General features: G+C 37.1%; 1 protein-coding gene across 1 annotated transcript; it reads left to right on the plus strand.

Moving 5' to 3' along the window:
- The first annotated feature begins 4,803 nt into the window (after positions 1-4,803).
- On the plus strand, positions 4,804-20,270 carry RNL (RNAligase). Its single transcript, XM_008226384.3, has 27 exons — positions 4,804-5,143; positions 5,799-6,281; positions 6,553-6,603; positions 6,858-6,940; positions 7,404-7,503; positions 7,747-7,825; positions 8,315-8,438; positions 8,542-8,648; positions 9,348-9,476; positions 11,225-11,289; positions 11,407-11,574; positions 11,896-12,056; positions 12,175-12,206; positions 12,674-12,843; positions 13,411-13,490; positions 14,401-14,466; positions 14,563-14,852; positions 15,131-15,238; positions 16,012-16,109; positions 16,621-16,681; positions 16,835-16,911; positions 17,006-17,077; positions 17,177-17,253; positions 17,856-17,936; positions 18,341-18,443; positions 18,600-18,758; positions 19,644-20,270. Exons 1-27 carry the CDS (start codon positions 4,943-4,945, stop codon positions 20,031-20,033), a joined length of 3,615 nt encoding a protein of 1,204 aa, XP_008224606.2. The 5' UTR covers positions 4,804-4,942; the 3' UTR covers positions 20,034-20,270.
- The last annotated feature ends 351 nt before the right edge of the window (positions 20,271-20,621 follow it).

Below are 20,621 nucleotides of genomic sequence, written 5' to 3' on the forward strand. Positions count from 1 at the left end.
CAGCGTGGGTGTCTAAAGCGATATCGCATCGCCGGAAAACCTCCAAATCGTGAGCCAAGACTCCTACCCTAGGTAATACACCTAATTTGGAGTCACTTTTGTTCTTGGACATACCCCAAAAACTGACCGGAAGTGGCCGGAATCGCGATCGCAAAACCGGCCGAATTTCAAATCGTAGATCGAGCTACTTAGCCTCAAAATTTATGAAATCCTACCCAACCATCAGCTAGATCATGAAAAATAGTCGAGAATCCATACCTCATTCGTCCGATTTGGTGGAGAAATGAGAGAGAACGAAGACTTGGAAAATCTGTCCAAAACAGCTCGGATTTCTTCAATTTCCGGCCAAGATGCGGTTCCAGCGGCTGAAATTGGTCGGGATGGGAAGAGGAAGAAAGCCCGATCATTTTGGTACCGCCCCGTCGAGTTTGGTGGCCGGACGAGCGAACGGCCGGCCAAAGCGTGGCGGCCATGGTGGCTGTCGCGAAAAACCAGAGGAGAGGGAGAGACGCGGGAGAGAGAGAGACAGACGGGGCAATTCCTCTTTTAACCAAAAATCCATTTTCCAAATATTTACGATTATGCCACTGAGCTTCATTTGACCATATCTCTCTCGTTACAACTCCGATTCGAGCCCACTACGTGTCTACGGACTCATCTCACCGTGCTCTACGCAACGGTACAACCGAATTCCCAAATTCCTTCCGGATAATAAAATGACTAAAATACCCCTATCACACTGGGTAAATTCTTAATTCCACTTAAATAAATTAAACATGGGACAAATTTGGGGTCAGGGGTGTTACAAGCAGGTGGGGGAGGGCTGGGGGAAAATGTTGTTTCCAGAACACAAAGCTGCCAGGGCAAGGTGTGGGCTAACAAAAAATTTGCTCAGGCTAGCCCTTGGGAGGTCCCCTGAGCAACAAAACGAGTTTTGGGGTGACGCGTCACGACGACGGCCACGTACCGACGTCACGACGACGATGTTAAAATTTTTAAAGGCGCGTGCAATGCACGCCGGTTTAAAAATTGACGCTACGAGTCGCCAACGGCATGATTCCACATGTCGCATGCTAGGCCATCCGATTTGCTTTTAAAATTATCCAACGGCAGCCATTTTTTCGCGAATAAAAATCCAAAAGCAACCCCAACCTCTATGCCACGTGGAAGCTCCTGGCTCTCCGATTAGTTTTTTCCAAAGGCAATCCAACGGCGGACAATTTTTGCCCAATAAAAAATGAAAAAATCGGAAAAATTTAAAAAATACGAAAAAAATACTGAATTTTTTTTTCTATAAATACCAACCAATACTGACTTTTAACCCAAAAATCTTATCCGAAAATATTATCCAAATTAATTGTTTAAGTAAACAAAGTTGTGAAAAAAACAAAAAAATGAATAGTATTTGCCATGGCAAGCCTTGCATTGCTGGAAACACAATTTTTTTTTTTGTGCTAGGGCAGCCACTATTCAAGTGAATAGTACCGCCTAGGGCTCCTTGCCATGGCAAGGGCTAACTGTGGAAGTGCTCACTGTTCTAAAGCCTCGGATCCATCCCAACCCTCCGGGCTCTTCACCTTGGCTTCAATTTTGCATTAGAGCACTTCCACCCCAAATGGTAGGGCTGGGTCGTGTCGTGTCGGGTTCGTGTCGTGTCGGGATAATAAGCGTGTCAAGAATGCTCAACCCGAACCCAACCCATTTAATAAACGTGTCGTGTCGGGTTCGGGTCGTCTTTTATCGTGCGGGTTTTAGTCGTGTAACGAGTTCATAAATATTTATATGCATGTTACTGAAACTCACAATTGAAAAATTTTAAATTAAAAAAAACAGAGAGAGTAGAGAAAATATAAGGAAAAGAAAGAAAAAAAAAAGATAAAGAGAGGAGAGAAGAGAGAAGGAAAAGAAAGAAAAAAAATAGAGAGAGAGAGAGAGAGAGAAGATTGAAGGAAAGAAAGAAAGAAAAAAGAGAGATGAGAGAAAACTAAAGAGAAGGAAAAGAAAGAAGAAGAAAAAGGAGAGAAGAGGAAAGGAAAAGAGAGAAAAAAAAGAGAGAGGAGAAAGAAAAAAAAAAGTGGAGAAGAGAGATGGAAAAGAAAGGAAAACACAAAAGAAAAAGAAACATTATAAATATTAAAAGACATATGATAAAATCACAAAGTTGTTTGTAGCATGGTGGATAAGGTGTTTGAGAGAAATAAGGGTGGTAGGGTTCGAAACCCCTTGTGTGTGTGCTGAAGTCTCCATTTCTCTTCATTTTTTAGCGGGTTGACACGACCCGTGACACGACCCGTTTAATAAACGGGTTAGGTAGGTATTATAGCGGGTTGACTGAAATCCACCCGCTTATTAAACGGGTCGAACGGGTTGACTCGAAATTGACCTGCTTTTTTAACGTCTTGGGTTGAACCCGCTAATTTCTCGTGGGTTTGAGTCGTGTATCGAGTCGTGTTAAATTGCCACCCCTACCAAATGGCAAGGGCAAGGCAAGGTTTGTCACTATTCATGTGAATAGTGGCAGCCCTGGCCTTTTTTGTTTCCACCCCAAAAGATAAGGGCAATTACTATTAGCTTTAATTTATTTTCTATTTTTTATACTTAAACCATTAATTTTCATAAGATTTTTGGTTGCCACGTGTCACTATTTATTATAAAATTCTCATCTCAAATTTCAGATAAAATTTTCGTAAAAGATTTTCAAATTAAATTTTAGGATAAGATTTTCGGTTGCCACGTGTCCATATTTATTATAAAATTCATATCTCATTCATCATACAATTGAAATACTCCCGATCCTTAAAGTCAAACATAATCGAGTACAAGGACAACTCAATCATTGGCGGAGACGGTTCCACCGGATCACGACGTGGGGGAGTATTTTCCTTTGGAGGAAGTAATAGTGCCATTATTTCCGACACGGAATACACCACTGAACTGTTTGCAGGCATTATTCACTTAAGGAGCCATGTGTAATGGTTTTCCTCTTCTTTTTTTTTTGCCTTGAATAATCTATTAAAAAAAATAAAATTGGAAATGCAAGAAATATAATATATATATGTAAAAAACATTAAATTGAATAAAATGGCAAAAAAAAAATTTGTTACCTTGTCGTCAAGATTTTGACGGCTTCGAACATTTGTCTACGACCTTCGGACTTCGATGGAGGAGGTCATTTGTATTTTTACACAAATGAAATTTTATAGTAGAAAATTCGGCTTGGAAAGTGAAAAATATTGAAAGGAGATGAATTTGTATGAATATTTGGTGTGGAAGGTAAATAATATTGGTAGGTATTTGTAGAAAAAAAAAATTCAATTTTTTTCATTTTTTCACAATTTTTAGCTAAAAATGGACAGTCGTTGGATTGGATAAAATTTTTAGATCAGAGGCTCCAAAAGAAGCTACATGGCTTGTAGCCGTTGGTTTCTGGCAGCTGTGGGTCAGCATTGACGTTAGCTCAAGAAATTCAAAAATTTACGCGTGCATTCCACGAACCAATAGTAAAAATTTGATTTCAATGCGACATCAGCCTTCCAATAGCCCAGCGATTCTTACCGTGGGCTTGCTCGGGTGGTGGGTCCCACCCTTGCCCGAGCTAGATCTTGCATGTTGGAGGGTTTTTGGGCGGGGCTCCTTTGCCTGCCCTTGCCCCTTGTGGTGGAACTAGCCTTTTAGCTTTGGTTCATTGGCGTAGCGGAAGGAGAAAAAGATGAAAATATGGATTAAAACATAAGTAAGAGTCGGCGTAGGTGCGTGCATGAAAGCCGCATTGGCCACCGCCATTGCTATGCACGAAGATATCTTCGAGGCAGCCATGAATATCTGGATAAAGGCTTGAGCTTTGCTTTGATTGGATTTCTAAGTTCGAGAATTCATGGGTGTAAACTCAAATGTCTCAAATGTATGTGCGAGCATGAACCTCTTCGGTGACAACCATTCTCCTCCAGCTAGGTGAGGTGGCTGACCAAGTTGGATGAGTGGGTTGGCTGACCACCAGTTTGGGTGGGGCAGTGGTGGCTGTTGGTTTTTGTTTTTATTTTTATTTGAGTAATGCTTTACCACATTTTTATATCACATTTCTATACCATATGATATGGCATGTCCATATTATATGTCACGTCAATTAAATCAAAGAAGTGTATTTTAATTAAGGCAATTAGAAATACAAATATTGGAAAAAATCATAAAAGAAAAGAAAATATTAAATAATTTTAAGGGAGTTTCACTAAAACACCCAAAATGAGGGTTGAAATTATAAAAAAACCCAAGCACTATTTAAACATATAAACACACCCAAAACCCATCATTACACACACTCAAAACTCATTTATAAACACACCCAAAAAGTTGACTTTGAGGTTGATTTTGGGTGTGTTTCTATGTTTAAATAGTGCTTGAGTTTTTTTATAAATACATGTCTAGGATTGGGTTTATTTATAAATTTGTATTTTTATAATTTCAACCCCCATTTTGGGTGTTTTAGTGAAACTCCCTAATTTTAATTGATGTGGCTGTCCAGCAAGATGTGGTATACAAATATGGTAAGAGTAACATTATTCTTTTTATTTTTATAATTGGTTATTGTTTTTATTTTATTTTTTATAATTGGTTTTTGTTTTTAGTTTAATTTTATTAAAATGGTTAACATAGAAGGGACAAGTGTCAAGAAAGTAGATAAGTAGGAAGGAGGTACAGGGAAAAGGAAAACTAGGAGAACTCCAGAGCACCTCTCTCTCCCCTGAACCCGGTCGCCGCTTGTTCCTACTTCCAAGGTTTATAACACACAAAACCCCAGTGCAGCAACCTCCAGAACCTGTTGACCAAAAAAAAAAAACCTCCAGAATCCGCCGTGTGTCTCTTCCACTTGGTGACTCACCCACATTCTCTCTCTCTCATATAAAAATACAAGCGTAGAGGGTTGCACGTCGACAGTAGCGATTGAATGTGGGCGTTACAGAAAATCATCTATGCTCTCGCTCTCCCTCCTGCCTTCTCGTCTTCGTCTCCAGCCCTCGTTTCCGGAACCTTCCTCTTTCTCAGGTCCTCCTCTCCTTCGTACGCATACACAGCCAAACCTCGCTTTCTCTCGCTCTCTTTCTCCTCTTCCATTTCTCCCTCGCATTCGACCATGCCTTACAACCAGGTACCAATTTTTTTTTTCCAATTTTACGCTGTTTTTTTATTCTACCAGCGATCATTTTCTGTGTTTTCGAAGCTCGTTTGAGTTATATTTGTTTATATAATGCGGAGCAATGTAGTTTTAATTGATTGGTGATGGTTTCGCTTGTTGATCGTCGTCTAAGTGATTTATTGTCCCGAAGTTTGGTTGGAAATCGATTAATTTCTATTTGTGATTTCAATTTAGTTTTAATTTTGAACGGTGTTGTTTTTGTAGATGATGATCATTTGCTAATTATGGCTGAATTTAGCTTTGTAATTCCATGTGGTATTTAGGCACTGTATGGTTACTTCTTAATATGATGTTAGTTTCAGTGAAAACTAGGTTAGTTTTCCTATGTCAATATGAGGTAGTCTTGTATAGCCTAGGAGTATAGAAATTACACATATGAATATGTATGCATGCATGTCTTTGTGTGGTGCACATGGATGATTGTGTACATATCTTAATGTGGTCTGGTTGCAATTTAGAAGTTAAATTCACATTGCTCCTGATGAAGCCAAGAGCTTCACAGGCTTACTGCAATGTGATTAAGAGAGAGGATACTGTAATTTTGTTTACTTTAGTTCAGCTTTCCTAGAGCTAATAGTATGATTGAGATGTTTGGTCTACTTTCCAGAGAAGGGGCGGGCTTAGAGAACAAAAGTGGACAGAAAAACAAAAGACTGACAGCCAACCAACCTCCACAGGGGATTCATCAGCAGCTACTGTGGAAGTTGCCACTAACAGAGTTGGCGGATTGAGTCTCAGTGGAAGCAGTGGGCAGACCAATGCTTCAGTTAAACCCATACAGTTTGGGAAGGTCCAGTCGGTAAATCAGGGTCCAGTCCAAGGTCAGAAAGGAATCTGGATTCCTAAATCATATTCAACAGTCAGTGGAGCTAAGACAATTGAAGTTGAAGCACCTGTTGATAAAAGTACAGTTGGAATCCTGGGCAATGGAGCTGGACAAGCAGCAGATAAAAAAACCAGTGTTGGTTTAAGTAAGTTGTTCAAGGGTGACCTGTTGGAAAATTTTACTGTGGACAACTCCACGTATGCTCAGGTGCAAGTGCGCGCTACTTTCTATCCCAAATTTGAAAATGAGAAGTCAGATCAGGAGGTACATTTTTGTCTTCATGCTTTTCCAATTTCAAACTTTCCATCCCATTTGCGTCTCTTGTATGGGAATAACCATACTTAAGGCTATCTCGAACAATGATGTCGTGTTCATTGGATCATCTCATATAGCCAAGAGAAACAAACGGCAATCTGGTCATCTTTTTATAGAATGATGTGATTCGATTGCTACTTGCCTTTACATAATGATTAGACTATCTATTTTTTCTTGGATCATACCTGAATGCTTGTCTGGTTAATCTGTCTTTGTTCAGATAAGGACAAGGATGATAGAGATGGTAACTAATGGCTTGGCTACCTTGGAGGTAAGGGGTTTTTATGAATTCTTTGTTTTACTTGCAAAAATTGCATTTCTTTCTTTTTGCATGGAAATTTCATCTGTTGGCTTTCATGTTAACAATAATTCTTGTTCTCTCCGAAGTATTGGGGAGCCTCCAGTTGCTTATGCTTGCTTAAATTTACAGTTTTCTAGTTGATTCATCCTAATTTTGATGCCATTTTGTTTTTTTTGTTTTTGTTTTAAATCTGAAGAATTTATTGATAATGATCCTTTTTGCAGGTTTCACTTAAACACTCTGGGTCTCTTTTTATGTACGCTGGTAATAAGGGTGGGGCATATGCCAAAAACAGCTTTGGGAATATGTACGCACAAGACGACCATTTCTTCCATCCTTTTTATTTTGTATTAATTGCTCAATCCAATCAATGAAAGAAAAGATCAATGAATGGCCTTGCATGTTAAACATCTTGGGGTTATGAGTGGTACACTTGTGTAGCCCATCCTTGTTGCTTGTTATTAGTAGCTGATTTTCTAACATATCTTGAAGAAGTGGGAATGATATGTGCAGTGCACAGCAAAAGGGACATGAATTTCTTAAATATAATTGTTCTATTGCTTAATGTCCTCAAATTGGAGGTATACTTCAATTAATCTGATTACCGGGCAAGTTCTGGAACCACTTTGGGAGAACATTTCTGATTGATGGAAACATGTTCTTGAAATTTAATGTGCTGGTTGTATCCATTATATTTGTATTTCTTGCATGCTCTGTACTCATTTATATAGGTTCATCATGGTTTGCTGAATATTCTATTTCTACTACAGATATACTGCTGTAGGTGTATTTGTTCTTGGACGGATGTTTCAGGAGGCATGGGGACGTGAAGCAGCAAAAATGCAAGCAGAGTTCAATGATTTTCTTGAGGTGCTATTCACATGAGAAACCTGATCATAAAGAAAACTGAACTCCATTAAAAGCTATCAAATTCTTCCTCTATGTGCTTTGTTTAGTCAAATCTAAGGCTGCTTTTGATAGTTCCTAAACAAATTTTATTCTCAAATTCTGTTTATTTAATAACTTAGTCACCAATTATTATGCTTAAATAACTCTTCTTGCTCCCTTCCCCTGCCTTCTGGAATCTAACTTTTTTGTTGGTCACTCTTTCAGAGGAACCGTGTGTGCATATCAATGGAACTCGTAACTGCTGTTCTAGGAGACCACGGACAGCGCCCTAAGGAAGATTTCGGTATTGAGTCATTTAATTAATTCATTTTCCTGTGGATTTTGTTAAAGTACTCTGTAAAGTCAGCATAGAGTTGCCCTCACCTGGCTCTGCCACTGCATTGTATAATTTGAACTGGTTTACAGATGTACCTTTATTTTGGGGCTAGAGGAGATAATTTTTCTGAATTTTATTTGAGATTTTCACTCAGTATAAATTGTCCTTTATCATCATCTTCATCATTGTCATTGTTATCACTTTTTTTCTTTGTAGACAACTTTACTTATATTTGGTGTTTGACACTTAGATGCTGGTTTTTTTATTATTTATTTTTATAATGGGTTATTGCAATTTCCCTTTTGCAGCCCACTACTGTATCTTTTTGTCTTTTATTTCCATAAAGCATCTCTTGTTGCATATATATATATATATATATATTTTTCCCCTTAGTTCTTGCAATGCAACATTCTTAGAAAGAACTTCCGCTTATGTGTTTTTTTATTTATTAAACAGTTGTAGTGACAGCAGTCACAGATTTGGGCAATGGGAAGCCAAAGTTCTACGCAACCCCTGAGATAATTGCTTTCTGTAGAAAATGGCGTCTACCGACAAATCATGTATGGCTGTTCTCAACAAGGTGACGACCAACTATTTCCATTTTCATTATACATGAATGATATGATCATAATATCAAAATTGATTGGGTCCTGTTTAATCTTTTCCTTTGTTTGTAACTAAAGGAAAGCAGTGACATCATTTTTTGCTGCCTTTGATGCTCTCTGCGAAGAAGGAACTGCAACACCTGTATGCATAGCTCTTAATGAAATTGCAGATATATCTATACCTGGTAAACTCTTCAGTGCATTTGCTTTAATTTTGACATTCGCTACTAGTGATGCTTATCAGCTTAACTTTCAGAAATGTTGCCTGTTAAACAACCTTTGTAGGATAAAGGGGAAGAATAAAGACACGAAGTGATAGAACCAAAAACATTGTGTCTATATTATAATACATCACAGTACTTATTTTTTGGACATGATCAATCCAATAACTACGCCACAAATGATATGGAACATGGAGGGAAGGGATAGAAAATTGTAACTCATGGGAGTTTATTGAATTCAAATGACCTAAGAAAAGCCGAGTCTGAAATTTGTACCAATACATGGTAAAAGGACTGTTGATCGATCAGCCTCTTGAAAGACCATCTACGTTTGGCCCTTCGGAATCCTACACTTACACCTTTGAAACACATATATCCATGTATTCTTAGCCTTTAAAGCTTATTGCAGGTCATTTGGCAAAGAGGCTTTTAAAAAAATTATTGGGAACATAGATACTGTTGCTAAAATTAAAATAAACTCAATAAAGAACGTGGCACATTTTTTCATGGTTTACTCAATGGATGGTTGTGCATCACAAAGGTGTTCAATTAATCATATCTGCCATTTTCTTTGGTGTTTATATTTTCGTGTTAGCCTTAGTTGGACACTGGTTTCAAGAGGTATTTGTGAGGTTTCCAACTCAATTGTAATTCTGTATGCAGGTTCAAAAGATCATGTAAAGGAACAGGGTGAAATCTTAGAGGGTATTGTTGCTCGTATTGTAAGCCAGGAGAGCTCAAAACACATGGAGAAAGTCCTGAACGATTTCCCTCCTCCACCAATGGATGGAGGTAAGATGTTTCATTCTTTCGTCTTTTTTTTTTGGATTATAGATCACATCAACATGGAATTTTTTTTTTGGTCTTTTGGGTCTGGTCTTATTTTGATTCAGCCACAATGTTCACTCTTGAAATTTATTTAACTCTTGTCTCCCTTTCCATTTCTTGTGCCTAAATGAAATTTCGTCTGCTATCAGAAGGTAAAATGATAGGTTGACTATATAACCAAAGTTTTATTGAACCACATTAAAAGGTACATTCACAGCGGTCGTGCTGCCCATGTACAGTAACAAAAAGGTATAAACAGTCGCTAATTCCTAACAACCATACAGTATTGATGTGTTATACTCATATACTCAACACTGAAATTGAGAGAAGAACAGCCCTCAATCTGCAAAAATAGAAAATGAAAAAAGGTATGGCCCAAAACTCTGAAGAAAATAAGGCCCGCAGTGATGTCCAAAACCGGAATTTATCCCACAATACCTCCATCCTTTCCCACTATATTCTTCAAATTACAGCACACACTGCAACTCCATAAAATGTCTCCCCCCACCAATATCAGCCAAATCCAAGTCTTTTAACTGTTGGATTATCACCATAATTATTTCAGTGTTTATAACATTATGTTCATCTATTTATTTCATCACAATTAAATGTCAAAGTTGTTTTCAATTTGGCTGATATTTTTGCAAGGATATCCTTGAATAAGTAAATAAAAAGTAAACAGTCCTTATCATTGGAGCACATTGTAGGATTGTCTCCTGATGTGGTCCGCTCTTTTCTTCAAGAAGGCACCCTCTTAGAAACTCCCTTGTGGCTTATTGATACTGCTTAAAATTACGTATGGGTATCTGTTCATTAGATTTGGACTAAACCATCGGTTCCAAAACTAAATTTGCAATTTATAGGTTCCACCTATCATGGTAGAGTCAACACTTCGGGTTTGATTCAGGGGAGAGAAGACCTAATGTTTATCTCACCCATTGATGCATTCTTCATTATCTACTGCTTTAAAAATTGTGGTTGAGATTGTTTTGGGTAAGCATATCTAAGTTGTGTTTTAGAATGTTGTAGTGATAATGTAAGCATAAATCAAACTATTTGATATGAAGTTCTGCTTAGTCCCTTCTTGGATTTATCTCTTGAACTGAATAAGTAAAATAAATAAAAACAAAAAAAAAACACAGCAACAGTTCCTTGTATTTATTCAAAAATTGCCTTATTAGAAGCATGAGGAATAAAGAGAGTCATAAACACGGGCAACAATTTACTGTTGGTTATAAACATCTAAGATAACATATTTCAAAATTTTGATCTGCTTGTGTGACATTGAAAGTATTTTTGGGACTTATAAAAGAAAACTGATATGAGAAAAGTTGAGAAAGAATGGATATATTGGAACTACGAGAAAGAAATTGATCAAGATATCCACTGATGGATCTCTTAAAATAAAATAGTTGAGATCCTTTCCTTTTTCTCTGGCTGTGTAATTGTGCTTGCATGTTAAACTGTTTTCACTAATATAGTAGAGTCATGAACAAATATTTCCTTTTCATTTGATACTGCAAAAAAAAAATTTAGTTTTGAACTGATGACATATATTCATGCGTGCCTGGACTTGAAAATCCATTTAAAGCTGAAGTTCTTCCCATTACCCTCCTCTTGAAGATAATTTTATTGATATATGAGAATGCTAGTCAATTTTGAATCTTTCTTTTTACAATTTAAAATCTTACCGTGTTTGATTTATGTTTCAGTTGGTCTTGATTTGGGACCTAGCGTAAGGGAGCTTTGTGCTGCAAATAGGTCGAGTGAAAAGCAGGTAATGGTTAATTCTTCGAATATGAGATTTCTTGTGCTCGGACTTTATCAACAAAAGTGGAAGGCAGATCCAAGACTTTTTTTTTTTTTTTAAATCTTTCTGAAAATCCTCATGCAGCAAATAAAAGCGATTCTTGAGGGTGTTGGCTCCTCTTTTTGCCCTGACCATTCAGACTGGCTTGGAACTGGAGCTGGTGATGCCCATTCCAGAAATGCAGATAATAAATTGGTGCTATCAAAACTTTTACAATCTCATGCTGCTGATTTTTCTACCACCAAATTGCAGGTCAGTCTAGTTTTCATTTCAAACTATATTCGTAATACTTTACCTTCCATGAAATATAACTTCTGAAATCCAATCCATCTTAAATGCATGCATCGATTGGTCTACATGTTTTTGTAATGGTTTAATACATATTGGCTTCATTCATGTTTCCACTGTGTAGACGTTCTCACTGCGTATCGTTCTTTTGCAAATAATTTTCTCCTTGACTCATTCAAATTATGAATTGCATGTGGAAGTTCAATGGTTCTGTCATGTTTTTGGGCCTTTTTTTATTCAAAGTGTTAGATTTGGTTCGGACTAATATTTTATTTGTTGAATCAGGAAATGGTTCGTTTGATGAAAGAGAAACGTTATCCTGCTGCCTTTAAATGTTACTATAACTACCACAAAATTGATTCCATATCAAGTGACAACCTTTTCTATAAAATGGTCGTCCATGTCCATAGTGATTCCGCATTTCGACGTTACCAGAAAGAGATGAGGTATTGTTCAAACTTCAAATTCACTCTCTAATCTCTATTATCTTATTTTGAGTTTTTTATTCTTATTTTGTTTTACATGTAGTGAATTCATTAAAGTAAAAGGTTTGGTGTATTTCAGGTCAAAGCCAGGATTGTGGCCTTTATATCGAGGTAAAAAAAAAAAAAAACCTTTGCTGAATGAAATTTAAAACATCATGCTTATAACCAGTTACTTGTTATTTCTGTTCTGGGAAATGCACATTTTTGGTTATATCCTCAATAATGGTCATGTAAAGTATGCCCGTTGGGCATGGGGATGATGAATCTCATTTTCGTTAGCCTTTCAATCATTTTATTAACCTTCAATTTGGTACAAATGAGGCATCAGGCCTGGTTTGAGGGGGAGGGCGAGAATCAAACTCTCATCGCATGTTTGGTTTTAAGTATTTTACCACTGGAACTATAAGCCCGTATAACATTCTATGAGCCTGTCTACAATGCATGTGTCTCTCTAATGAATAATGCACACTTATGTCATGCCTTAACATCTTCAAACCTGAAGAATATGTTTGCCTTATATTGTTTTTACTTCATTGAGTTGTTTATTTTAGTAACTGATGCACTTCATATTTATGTAGGTTTTTTTGTTGACATTAATTTATTCAAGGCAAGCAAGGAGAGAGCTGCTGAGATAGCAAAAGACAAAAGTAGCATTGTGGAAGATGTTAGCAGTGATATGCCCGGAAAATATGGATTGGCTGATGAAGATGCAAACTTAATGATAAAATTGAAATTTCTTACATATAAGGTATGCATTCATATCATAAAAGGAAGGTATTTACTCATAAAAATCTATTAAGGAAGCAAAATTAGTATGTTGGTTGTTCTCTTTTACATGTCAAATATTATTCTTGCTTAGAAGAATACTTGTGAAACATATATGGCTGATAAATGTACCTTTCTATTGTTTGAAAATGGCTATGAAAGTGGTGCATTATAATAGTAGCAAGTTAAAGATTATATCTTCTGTATTAGCAAGGTTAAAGTAGAATATATTGCAGCTACAATATACTACAGACAATAATGAATTCTTATGGAAATTCAGTATGGTGAATGAATGAGTGAAGGGCAAATAGTTTCTTTATAGGAAGTGACTATTAAATTGAAGGAAAATACTAGTAGACCAGCTATATTTTAATATGTTAAATGTTAGGCTATTACCCGTTTTGTCTTCAAAGTGGGATTAAAAATGTAAACATGGGTGGATATAAAGTATAAAATTAGAAAGTTGGCCCAGTATGTACCATTCAATGTTGGAATCTTCTTATGAGGGTTCAAAGAATTAAACGTTGATTGTGCTTATCTTTCACTGCAGCTGCGAACCTTTTTGATTCGTAATGGTTTGTCAATTCTTTTTAAAGAAGGTCCAGCTGCTTATAAAGCCTATTACTTGAGGTGAGTTTCTGAGCTTATCTTACATGTTGTGTCCGAAACTTGAAATGAGGCATCTGGGGATTGGGGTACTGTATACTGTCATGTCTTTGGAAAATGATCAACTGGACATGTATAGGGGACAAATGCAAGTTAGTCTTTGGAACTTATATACTACGACTTAATCAAATTGAATATCCCAGAAAGTGGAAACTAACCTGCCAGATTCACATTTTTCGATGGCCAGGACAAATGCTCATGACCCTGTGAGGATGAGTTAACTCCAAAAACCCGTCGTCAGTTCTGATATTTTGACCAAAAAATTTATTGATTAGAAACAGCTCCTTGGAGCTTCTTGTCCAGAAGCAATACAGATCTGCCTTTTTCCTATGTGGTCTTTCATCAGAACATAATATTTTTGGTAATTTATTGCAGACAGCATGACCCAAAAAAAACCCCTCTTTCTAGACCTATGGACTAAAATCTTCATGTTCCACTCCGAACCCACTTTTTTCCTTCCTGATAGGACTTATACTGTTGTAATTTCTCTATAAACTTAGCCACTAGTCACCATTGTTTATTTATATTAAGTCTTCAAAGTTATTGAATGACAAAATCTAGCACCTGCCAATTCATGAACATGATGGTTCACAGCATGGTTTTAAAATGTTACGTAAGATCCTTTTTTTGGTCGAAAAAGATGTTACGTAAGATCTTGTTTGGTCGCAAAAAGATGTTACATAATTGGAGCTACATTTTTTTAAATCTATGGGTATATGAGAAAACTGATGTTGTAAACTAGTATAGTGGTTATTTATTGCAATGAAAGAGACCCCGTAGTGCTTACCTTATTGCTAAAAACTGCAATATTTCCTTGCTAGTTCGACGGAATCTTGTTTTATGAACTATTTTTCCATTGCCACTGTCATTATAGGCAAATGAAAGTATGGGGAACTTCAGCAGCAAAGCAGAGGGAACTCAGCAAGATGCTTGATGAATGGTTATTTTTTATAACATTACTCTGTTCTTTTCTTGATGCTTATGACTTTGTGATTTGTTCTGCTCAGTTGCTAGAATTTTGTTGCTTCATGTTCAGGGCTGTGTATATACGAAGGAAATGTGGAAACAAACAGCTGTCGTCATCAGTGTACCTCAGTGAGGCTGAGCCTTTTCTTGAACAGTATGCAAAACGCAGTCCACAAAATCAGGCTCTCATAGGATCTGCTGGAAACTTAGTAAGGACTGAAGATTTCTTGGCCATTGTTGAGGGAGGAAGAGAGGAAGAAGGTGATCTTGAGAGGGACCGTGAGGTTGCACCATCAAGCCCCCGTGCCTCAGCCAGGGACACCATTCCAAAGGCTGAGGGTCTGATTGTCTTCTTTCCTGGTAAAAATGTTGCCAAATCGACTGAGTTGTGGTTTTTAATTACAACATTGAGAAGTTCTCATGAATGCAATACACAACATTGAATAGATATTTCTCTACTTATACATCATGGAACTTTTTTCATTTCTTGGGAAGCCATTGTCTCCCATGGTTTTACGTTGCACCCACCATTTCAGTATGTTTCTTTCGCAGTGTGCCCTTATGAATTTGAATATCTTTTGATGGGGTATTTGGTCTACGCATGTCTTGATATTCCTTTCTTGGATTGGCATTTTCAGGACTACCTGGTTCTGCTAAGTCAGCACTATGCAAGGAACTACTAAATGCCCCAGGAGGAATGGGAGACGATCGGCCAATTCAAAGCCTGATGGGTGACCTTATCAAAGGTAATTGTATTCTCGAATAAATGTTGTAGGTTAATAATACTGCTTGCTAAGCACTTGAAATTAGCATTTTTGAAGTTGGGGGATTCTAGCAGTTTCTTCATCATGTCATAATGCATTCATATCATAGATATCCTTCATCATCATGCTGACCAGCGTTGGTATGTTTGTATGTATGAATCTGATCAGGTCATCATGGCTTCATGTCTAAGTTATCCTTGATCATGGTGTTGATTAGTGTGTTTGTCTGTCTCTATGTATGAATCATTCATACTACTAGTTGAAATTTTTTGGAAGATTGCTAGAATGAAAGTCTGGCAATAATGTCAGTGATATATAACCACAGTTCTAGCCTGAAAGTTCGCTTCCAATTACTGCTATAATTCGAAACTTCTTCTAAGAGTTGTACATTGTAATAGCAAAACATATGGATTTATGCAAATTATTGACATATAGATTATGATTGGGCTTCGTGAAAATTTCAAAATATCTTAGAATTTGAGGCTTTCTTCTCAATTGCATGATCCATATTTTTATTACATGTGTTGAGAGTATTGTCCCACATTGGGGATGGAAAACCTTGCAGAGTACTTGGAAAGATCTCTGGATTGCCCACCCATTTTCTCAGTATATTATCCTTGCCTTTATTTAGATAATTCTTCCTTTTCAGAATAAATCCGTTGGTATCTTATTGTCAGAATGATTTGTGAATTAGTATGCTAAAAGATTATTTGACTAGTTAACAGTAAGGTTATTTGTTTATTGTTTATAAGCAGGAAGATATTGGCAGAAGGTTGCTGATGAGCGCAGGAGAAAACCATATTCAATAATGCTTGCCGACAAGAATGCACCAAATGAAGAAGTATGGAGACAGGTAATCTTCTATTGGCATTCACTTTGCCATGATTCACTTCAAGGATTGTTCTACAATCCATTCGTGACTATCCAGAAATTGTGTTCCATCTAGCCCATGTGGAGGCTGCTTTGTTGCCAAAGGTCCTAACCAAAGACTTTATTTCCCAATGCTAGTTACTTTCTAAAGGACTAATTGGTAAAAGTGGATTGCTTTTAAAACCCTAAATGGTTCAGTGATCCAGAAACTAAAATGGTACCCTAAAGGAACTGAAAGAACATCTTGACCAACAAGATTGATGGCTACAGTTTCCTGGCAAAGTGTCCTTGTGAATTTAAGGCCAAGAACTCAATTGAGAGGACGCATTAGGAAAATTCTCTACATTTGAACAATTTTTTTTGGGTAAATTAAAACAAAATGTCAGGAATTTTTATGTTTTCTATTTATAAGTTTCTCAAACCAAACTTTACTGTTTTGTGCATGTCAGATTTACACCATTATTTTCCTCGTCTGTTTTTTTTTTCTTTTCCAGATAGAAGACATGTGCCACAGCACTAGGGCCTCTGCAGTTCCAGTTGTTCCTGATTCTGAAGGTTCTGTTGCTCCTGAGGCTGTTATTTGTTGGGTTCCAGTTCACTTTAGGATCACTACTGTTGTCAAATAATGAATAGAATGTTCCTTTATTTGTGTAGGAAATGATGTTCAGGGCATTGTATGCTTTTACATTGTGGTCTTTAAATGTGCAGGAACTGATTCAAATCCGTTTTCGCTTGATGCATTAGCGGTTTTCATGTTTCGGGTGCTTCAACGTGCTAATCATCCGGTATGTATTTTATTTGTACATTTTCCTTTTGTTCAAAAATATCATCACACACCTCCACTTATTACCATGTTCCTAATACTTGTTATTTCTGAAGGGAAACCTTGACAAGGAATCTCCAAATGCTGGCTATGTGCTGCTAATGTTCTATCACCTTTATGAGGGCAAGGCATGACATGATTTGTGTATTTAAATTTTCTATATCATGCTATATTGATGCACCTAAATTTGTTTCCTTTTTATGAATTTTTATTGTCTAAATTTTCAGAGTCGCCGGGAGTTTGACGGCGAATTAGTAGAGCGTTTTGGCTCACTTGTCAAGATGCCATTGCTGAAATCTGATAGGTAGTTTTTCTTTTTCTTTTTCAAAGAAAAACAAAAGGCTTGGTACCTCTCATGTTGGTTCATTTCTATTTTGAAAATGCACCTCGTATTATTTCGTAATGATAAATATCAGGGGAAAACTGTTCATGATTCATCAAATCATTCTCCAGTTAAGGTGGGGTTTTTGCTAGGAGCACTCTTTTCGTTCCTTAATTCATGGGTAGGTGGATAGTGGTCGTGTTAAAAATTAAGGGGAATTCTCAGTTCGGTTGAGTAATTAATAATGAAAAATCTTTAATATATATATATATATATATATATATCACTTTAACTTTTATTTACTAAAATTTTGAATTAAAAGATTGTGCTCTCCCTGCTTAATGCGACTGTTTCAAAACTGTTATGGATAAAAGAAAAGATAATGCAATTGGTTTGTAGGATTGATTCCACAAAGCATACGATGTGGTATATTTTAGTTTGTATTTAAGGCTTATATCTGTCCTCACTTGCCATGCAGTTACACTATTGTTATGGGGTTTGTTTGTGTAAAATATAAATCTTATATGTGTCCTCTTGCAATGCAATTACGCTGATGTTATGGAGGTTTTATTTTGCGTACCCAGGAATCCATTGCCCGATCCTGTGAAGTCTATTCTGGAGGAGGGAATAAATCTATACAAGCTTCACACTGCCAAACATGGAAGGTAATACAGCTGTATGCATGGTTTAGATCATGTTGGTGTGAACCAAGGCTTGTTCTTTCAATTCCTTGTTGGCTTTGAAATTTCATGATTGTAATAGATCCTCTATAATGAAATTCCTCTTTCCCCTTTTAATTGTAAAGAATAGAATGTTAATCTTTTTGCTGGGACTTACCAATGAAATTAGATTTTAGCACAACGGAGATTCTCTTTTGTTTTCATCTTACTTTCCCACTTAATTGACATTTCAACAAAACAGAGCTTTTAGCTGTCTTCTTAAACAGTACCATTTTAAACCCTTTTCAACAGTAGCATAGCTCTTATAATTTGGCTAGTCATTGATTAACCACTGTTGCTGCTGCTTTTGTGTGGTTACCTTACCTGCTTGCTTGTAAACCTGTACTCAGATTGGAGTCGACAAAGGGAACCTATGCAAAGGAGTGGGCTCAATGGGAGAAACAGTTGCGGGATATTTTATTTGGCAATGCAGAGTATCTTAATTCTGTTCAGGTCAGCATCAATTTTTTTTTTTCCCTTTTTACCTTCTGAGCTATTGATTCCTCATTGTCCTGTTCTATTACAGTGACAGTCACTGGAATTTGCTTGGTGAACCATAAATTTTTCAGATAATTAAATGAACTCTCTGTACAATCTTAATGTCCTCAGGTTCCCTTTGAGTCTGCTGTTAAGGACGTATCAGAACAGCTGAGAAAAATTGCACAAGGTGAGTACAAAACTCCAGATACTGGGAAGAAGAAGTTTGGGGCCATTGTTTTTGCTGCTGTTAGCTTGCCTGTTACGGAAATCAGTGATCTGCTTGATAATGTAAGTCAATGTTTGATTTCTCATCTATTCTTCCAAGTCCCTTTACTGGCAATATCACGTAGAACTTAACTAAAATCCACCAGATAATATAAGTGAATATTTGCCTTCTCATCTCTTCTTTATAATATGTACTAGAATCTAAGTTGCTTATTTTGTTTCATCTGACTTCTGATGAAATAAAATCCTTTTTTGGACAAACAACTACTAATTTCCTCCTGTATGATTTTTAAATTAGCCAATTAACTACGAAGTTTTGTTCCTAGTCACTGTTAAAAGTCCTTGAGAAGCATATCTTTGATTCTGCGGCTAACAGATTTCTGCGCTAGGCATGTTTTGCTGTGTTTATTGCAATTTGGGCTTGGGTGACATTGTGGAAATTTTTTGTACTCGCCCAGGCCAAGAGGAACCTTTGATTCTGCAGCTCTGCTTTAGCCCTGAGAGAATATCGATTTTCTAATATCTAGTTAATACAGTGCTTATTAAGATTTATAATGGATGGCTATCATAGTCTGGTTTTAGTCTGCCACTGAGGCTGGTGCAGCCTCGTGTTTGTGGGCCGGTTCTTTTCACTCAAGTGCATGTATGCCTGATTTCCTGCTGCTTGTATACAAAAAAAGAATTGGTGGTGCCTTAATTTTGGCCAAGAATGAAATGATAGACAAATATTCATCTGCATCTGCACTATACTTCTGGTTAATTAAAATGAAGGGTAACATCAGATTATGTGCATTGCTTATCTCTGATCAAGTCGGATTTGGAGCGCAAATCCTTCTCACTCCAGAAGAGCATTGTTTTCTTTTTTTTGGATTCTGAAATTTATACTACTGAATCATGTGTATTTCATTCTTGAATTGTTTTCTTCATGCATGTATTCTGTTCATGCAGTTGGCTGCGAAAAATGGTGAAGCTGGAGCTTTCCTTAAAGAAAAGCATTTGGAGAATCTTAACAAGGCTCATGTTACTCTTGCACATAAGAGAAGTCACGGTGTTACTGCCGTGGCTAGTTATGGCACCTTCCTCCACAAAACGGTCCCTGTGGATCTAACTAAGCTGTTCTTCTCGGATAAAATAGCTGCACTTGAAGCCAGCCTTGGCTCTGTTGAAGGAGAAAGAGTAGTATCGAAAAATGAGTGGCCACATGTTACCTTATGGACTGCAGAAGGGGTTGCAGCAAAGGAGGCCAACAAGTTACCCCAGTTGCATTCAGAGGGAAAGGCTACCTGTATTGCAATTGACCCACCTGCCACCATTGATGGCACGCTGGAATTTTTCTGAGGTTTGTATTCATTTTAGACACGTGATGGACCAGACGAGGCCAGGCCAGATTGACCTCGTACAAATTCCTTTGATGATGCCAGTGTTCTATGAAGAGATAGCTTCACTGCTCAAATGAAGGAGAAAATTTTGTATGTCAGGAGGAGAAGGAAATTTTGACGAGTTGATTCTATTGAGAAGTTTTGTGTATATAGGCAATTGAAGTTTTGAAATTTAAAAAAAAAAAAAAAGAATAAAGGTCTCTCTCTCTCTCTCTCTCTCTCTCTCAGAGGATGGGAATTCTGTACCCATGATAGTGGTGGTGATGGTGATGGTGATGGTGATGGTGATCGCGGGTGGTACCCAGTGTTCACCCCTACACACTAGCCATTATTGCTTATTCGTGCAAAACAAGTTTATTTCTGTTTGGTTAACCAAAATAAGTATATTATAGTCTTAGCAAAATTTAAGTTCAAACTGAATGATTTAGAATAAACACTTCGAAGTTGGGGAAAGTATGGACTGCTAATTGGTGATTGAATCAAGAATTTGTGAAAGTTTTATGGGTTCGATCAGTAACGGCACGACTGGCAGGGAAGCCCCCTCAGC

This window comes from Prunus mume, linkage group LG1, assembly GCF_029339155.1.
Source record: "Prunus mume cultivar Tortuosa linkage group LG1, ASM2933915v1, whole genome shotgun sequence".
Lineage (NCBI taxonomy): Eukaryota > Viridiplantae > Streptophyta > Magnoliopsida > Rosales > Rosaceae > Prunus > Prunus mume.

What these genes read in the sequence shown, in the direction of transcription:
- RNL (XM_008226384.3), top strand. Translation starts at nt 4,943, where the DNA reads ATGTGGGCGTTACAGAAAATCATCTATGCTCTCGCTCTCCCTCCTGCC. An exon ending in TTCAACGTGCTAATCATCCG is followed by an intron (nt 16,912 to 17,005) that starts GTATGTATTTTA and finishes TTATTTCTGAAG; the next exon opens with GGAAACCTTGACAAGGAATC. An exon ending in CCATTGCTGAAATCTGATAG is followed by an intron (nt 17,254 to 17,855) that starts GTAGTTTTTCTT and finishes TTGCGTACCCAG; the next exon opens with GAATCCATTGCCCGATCCTG.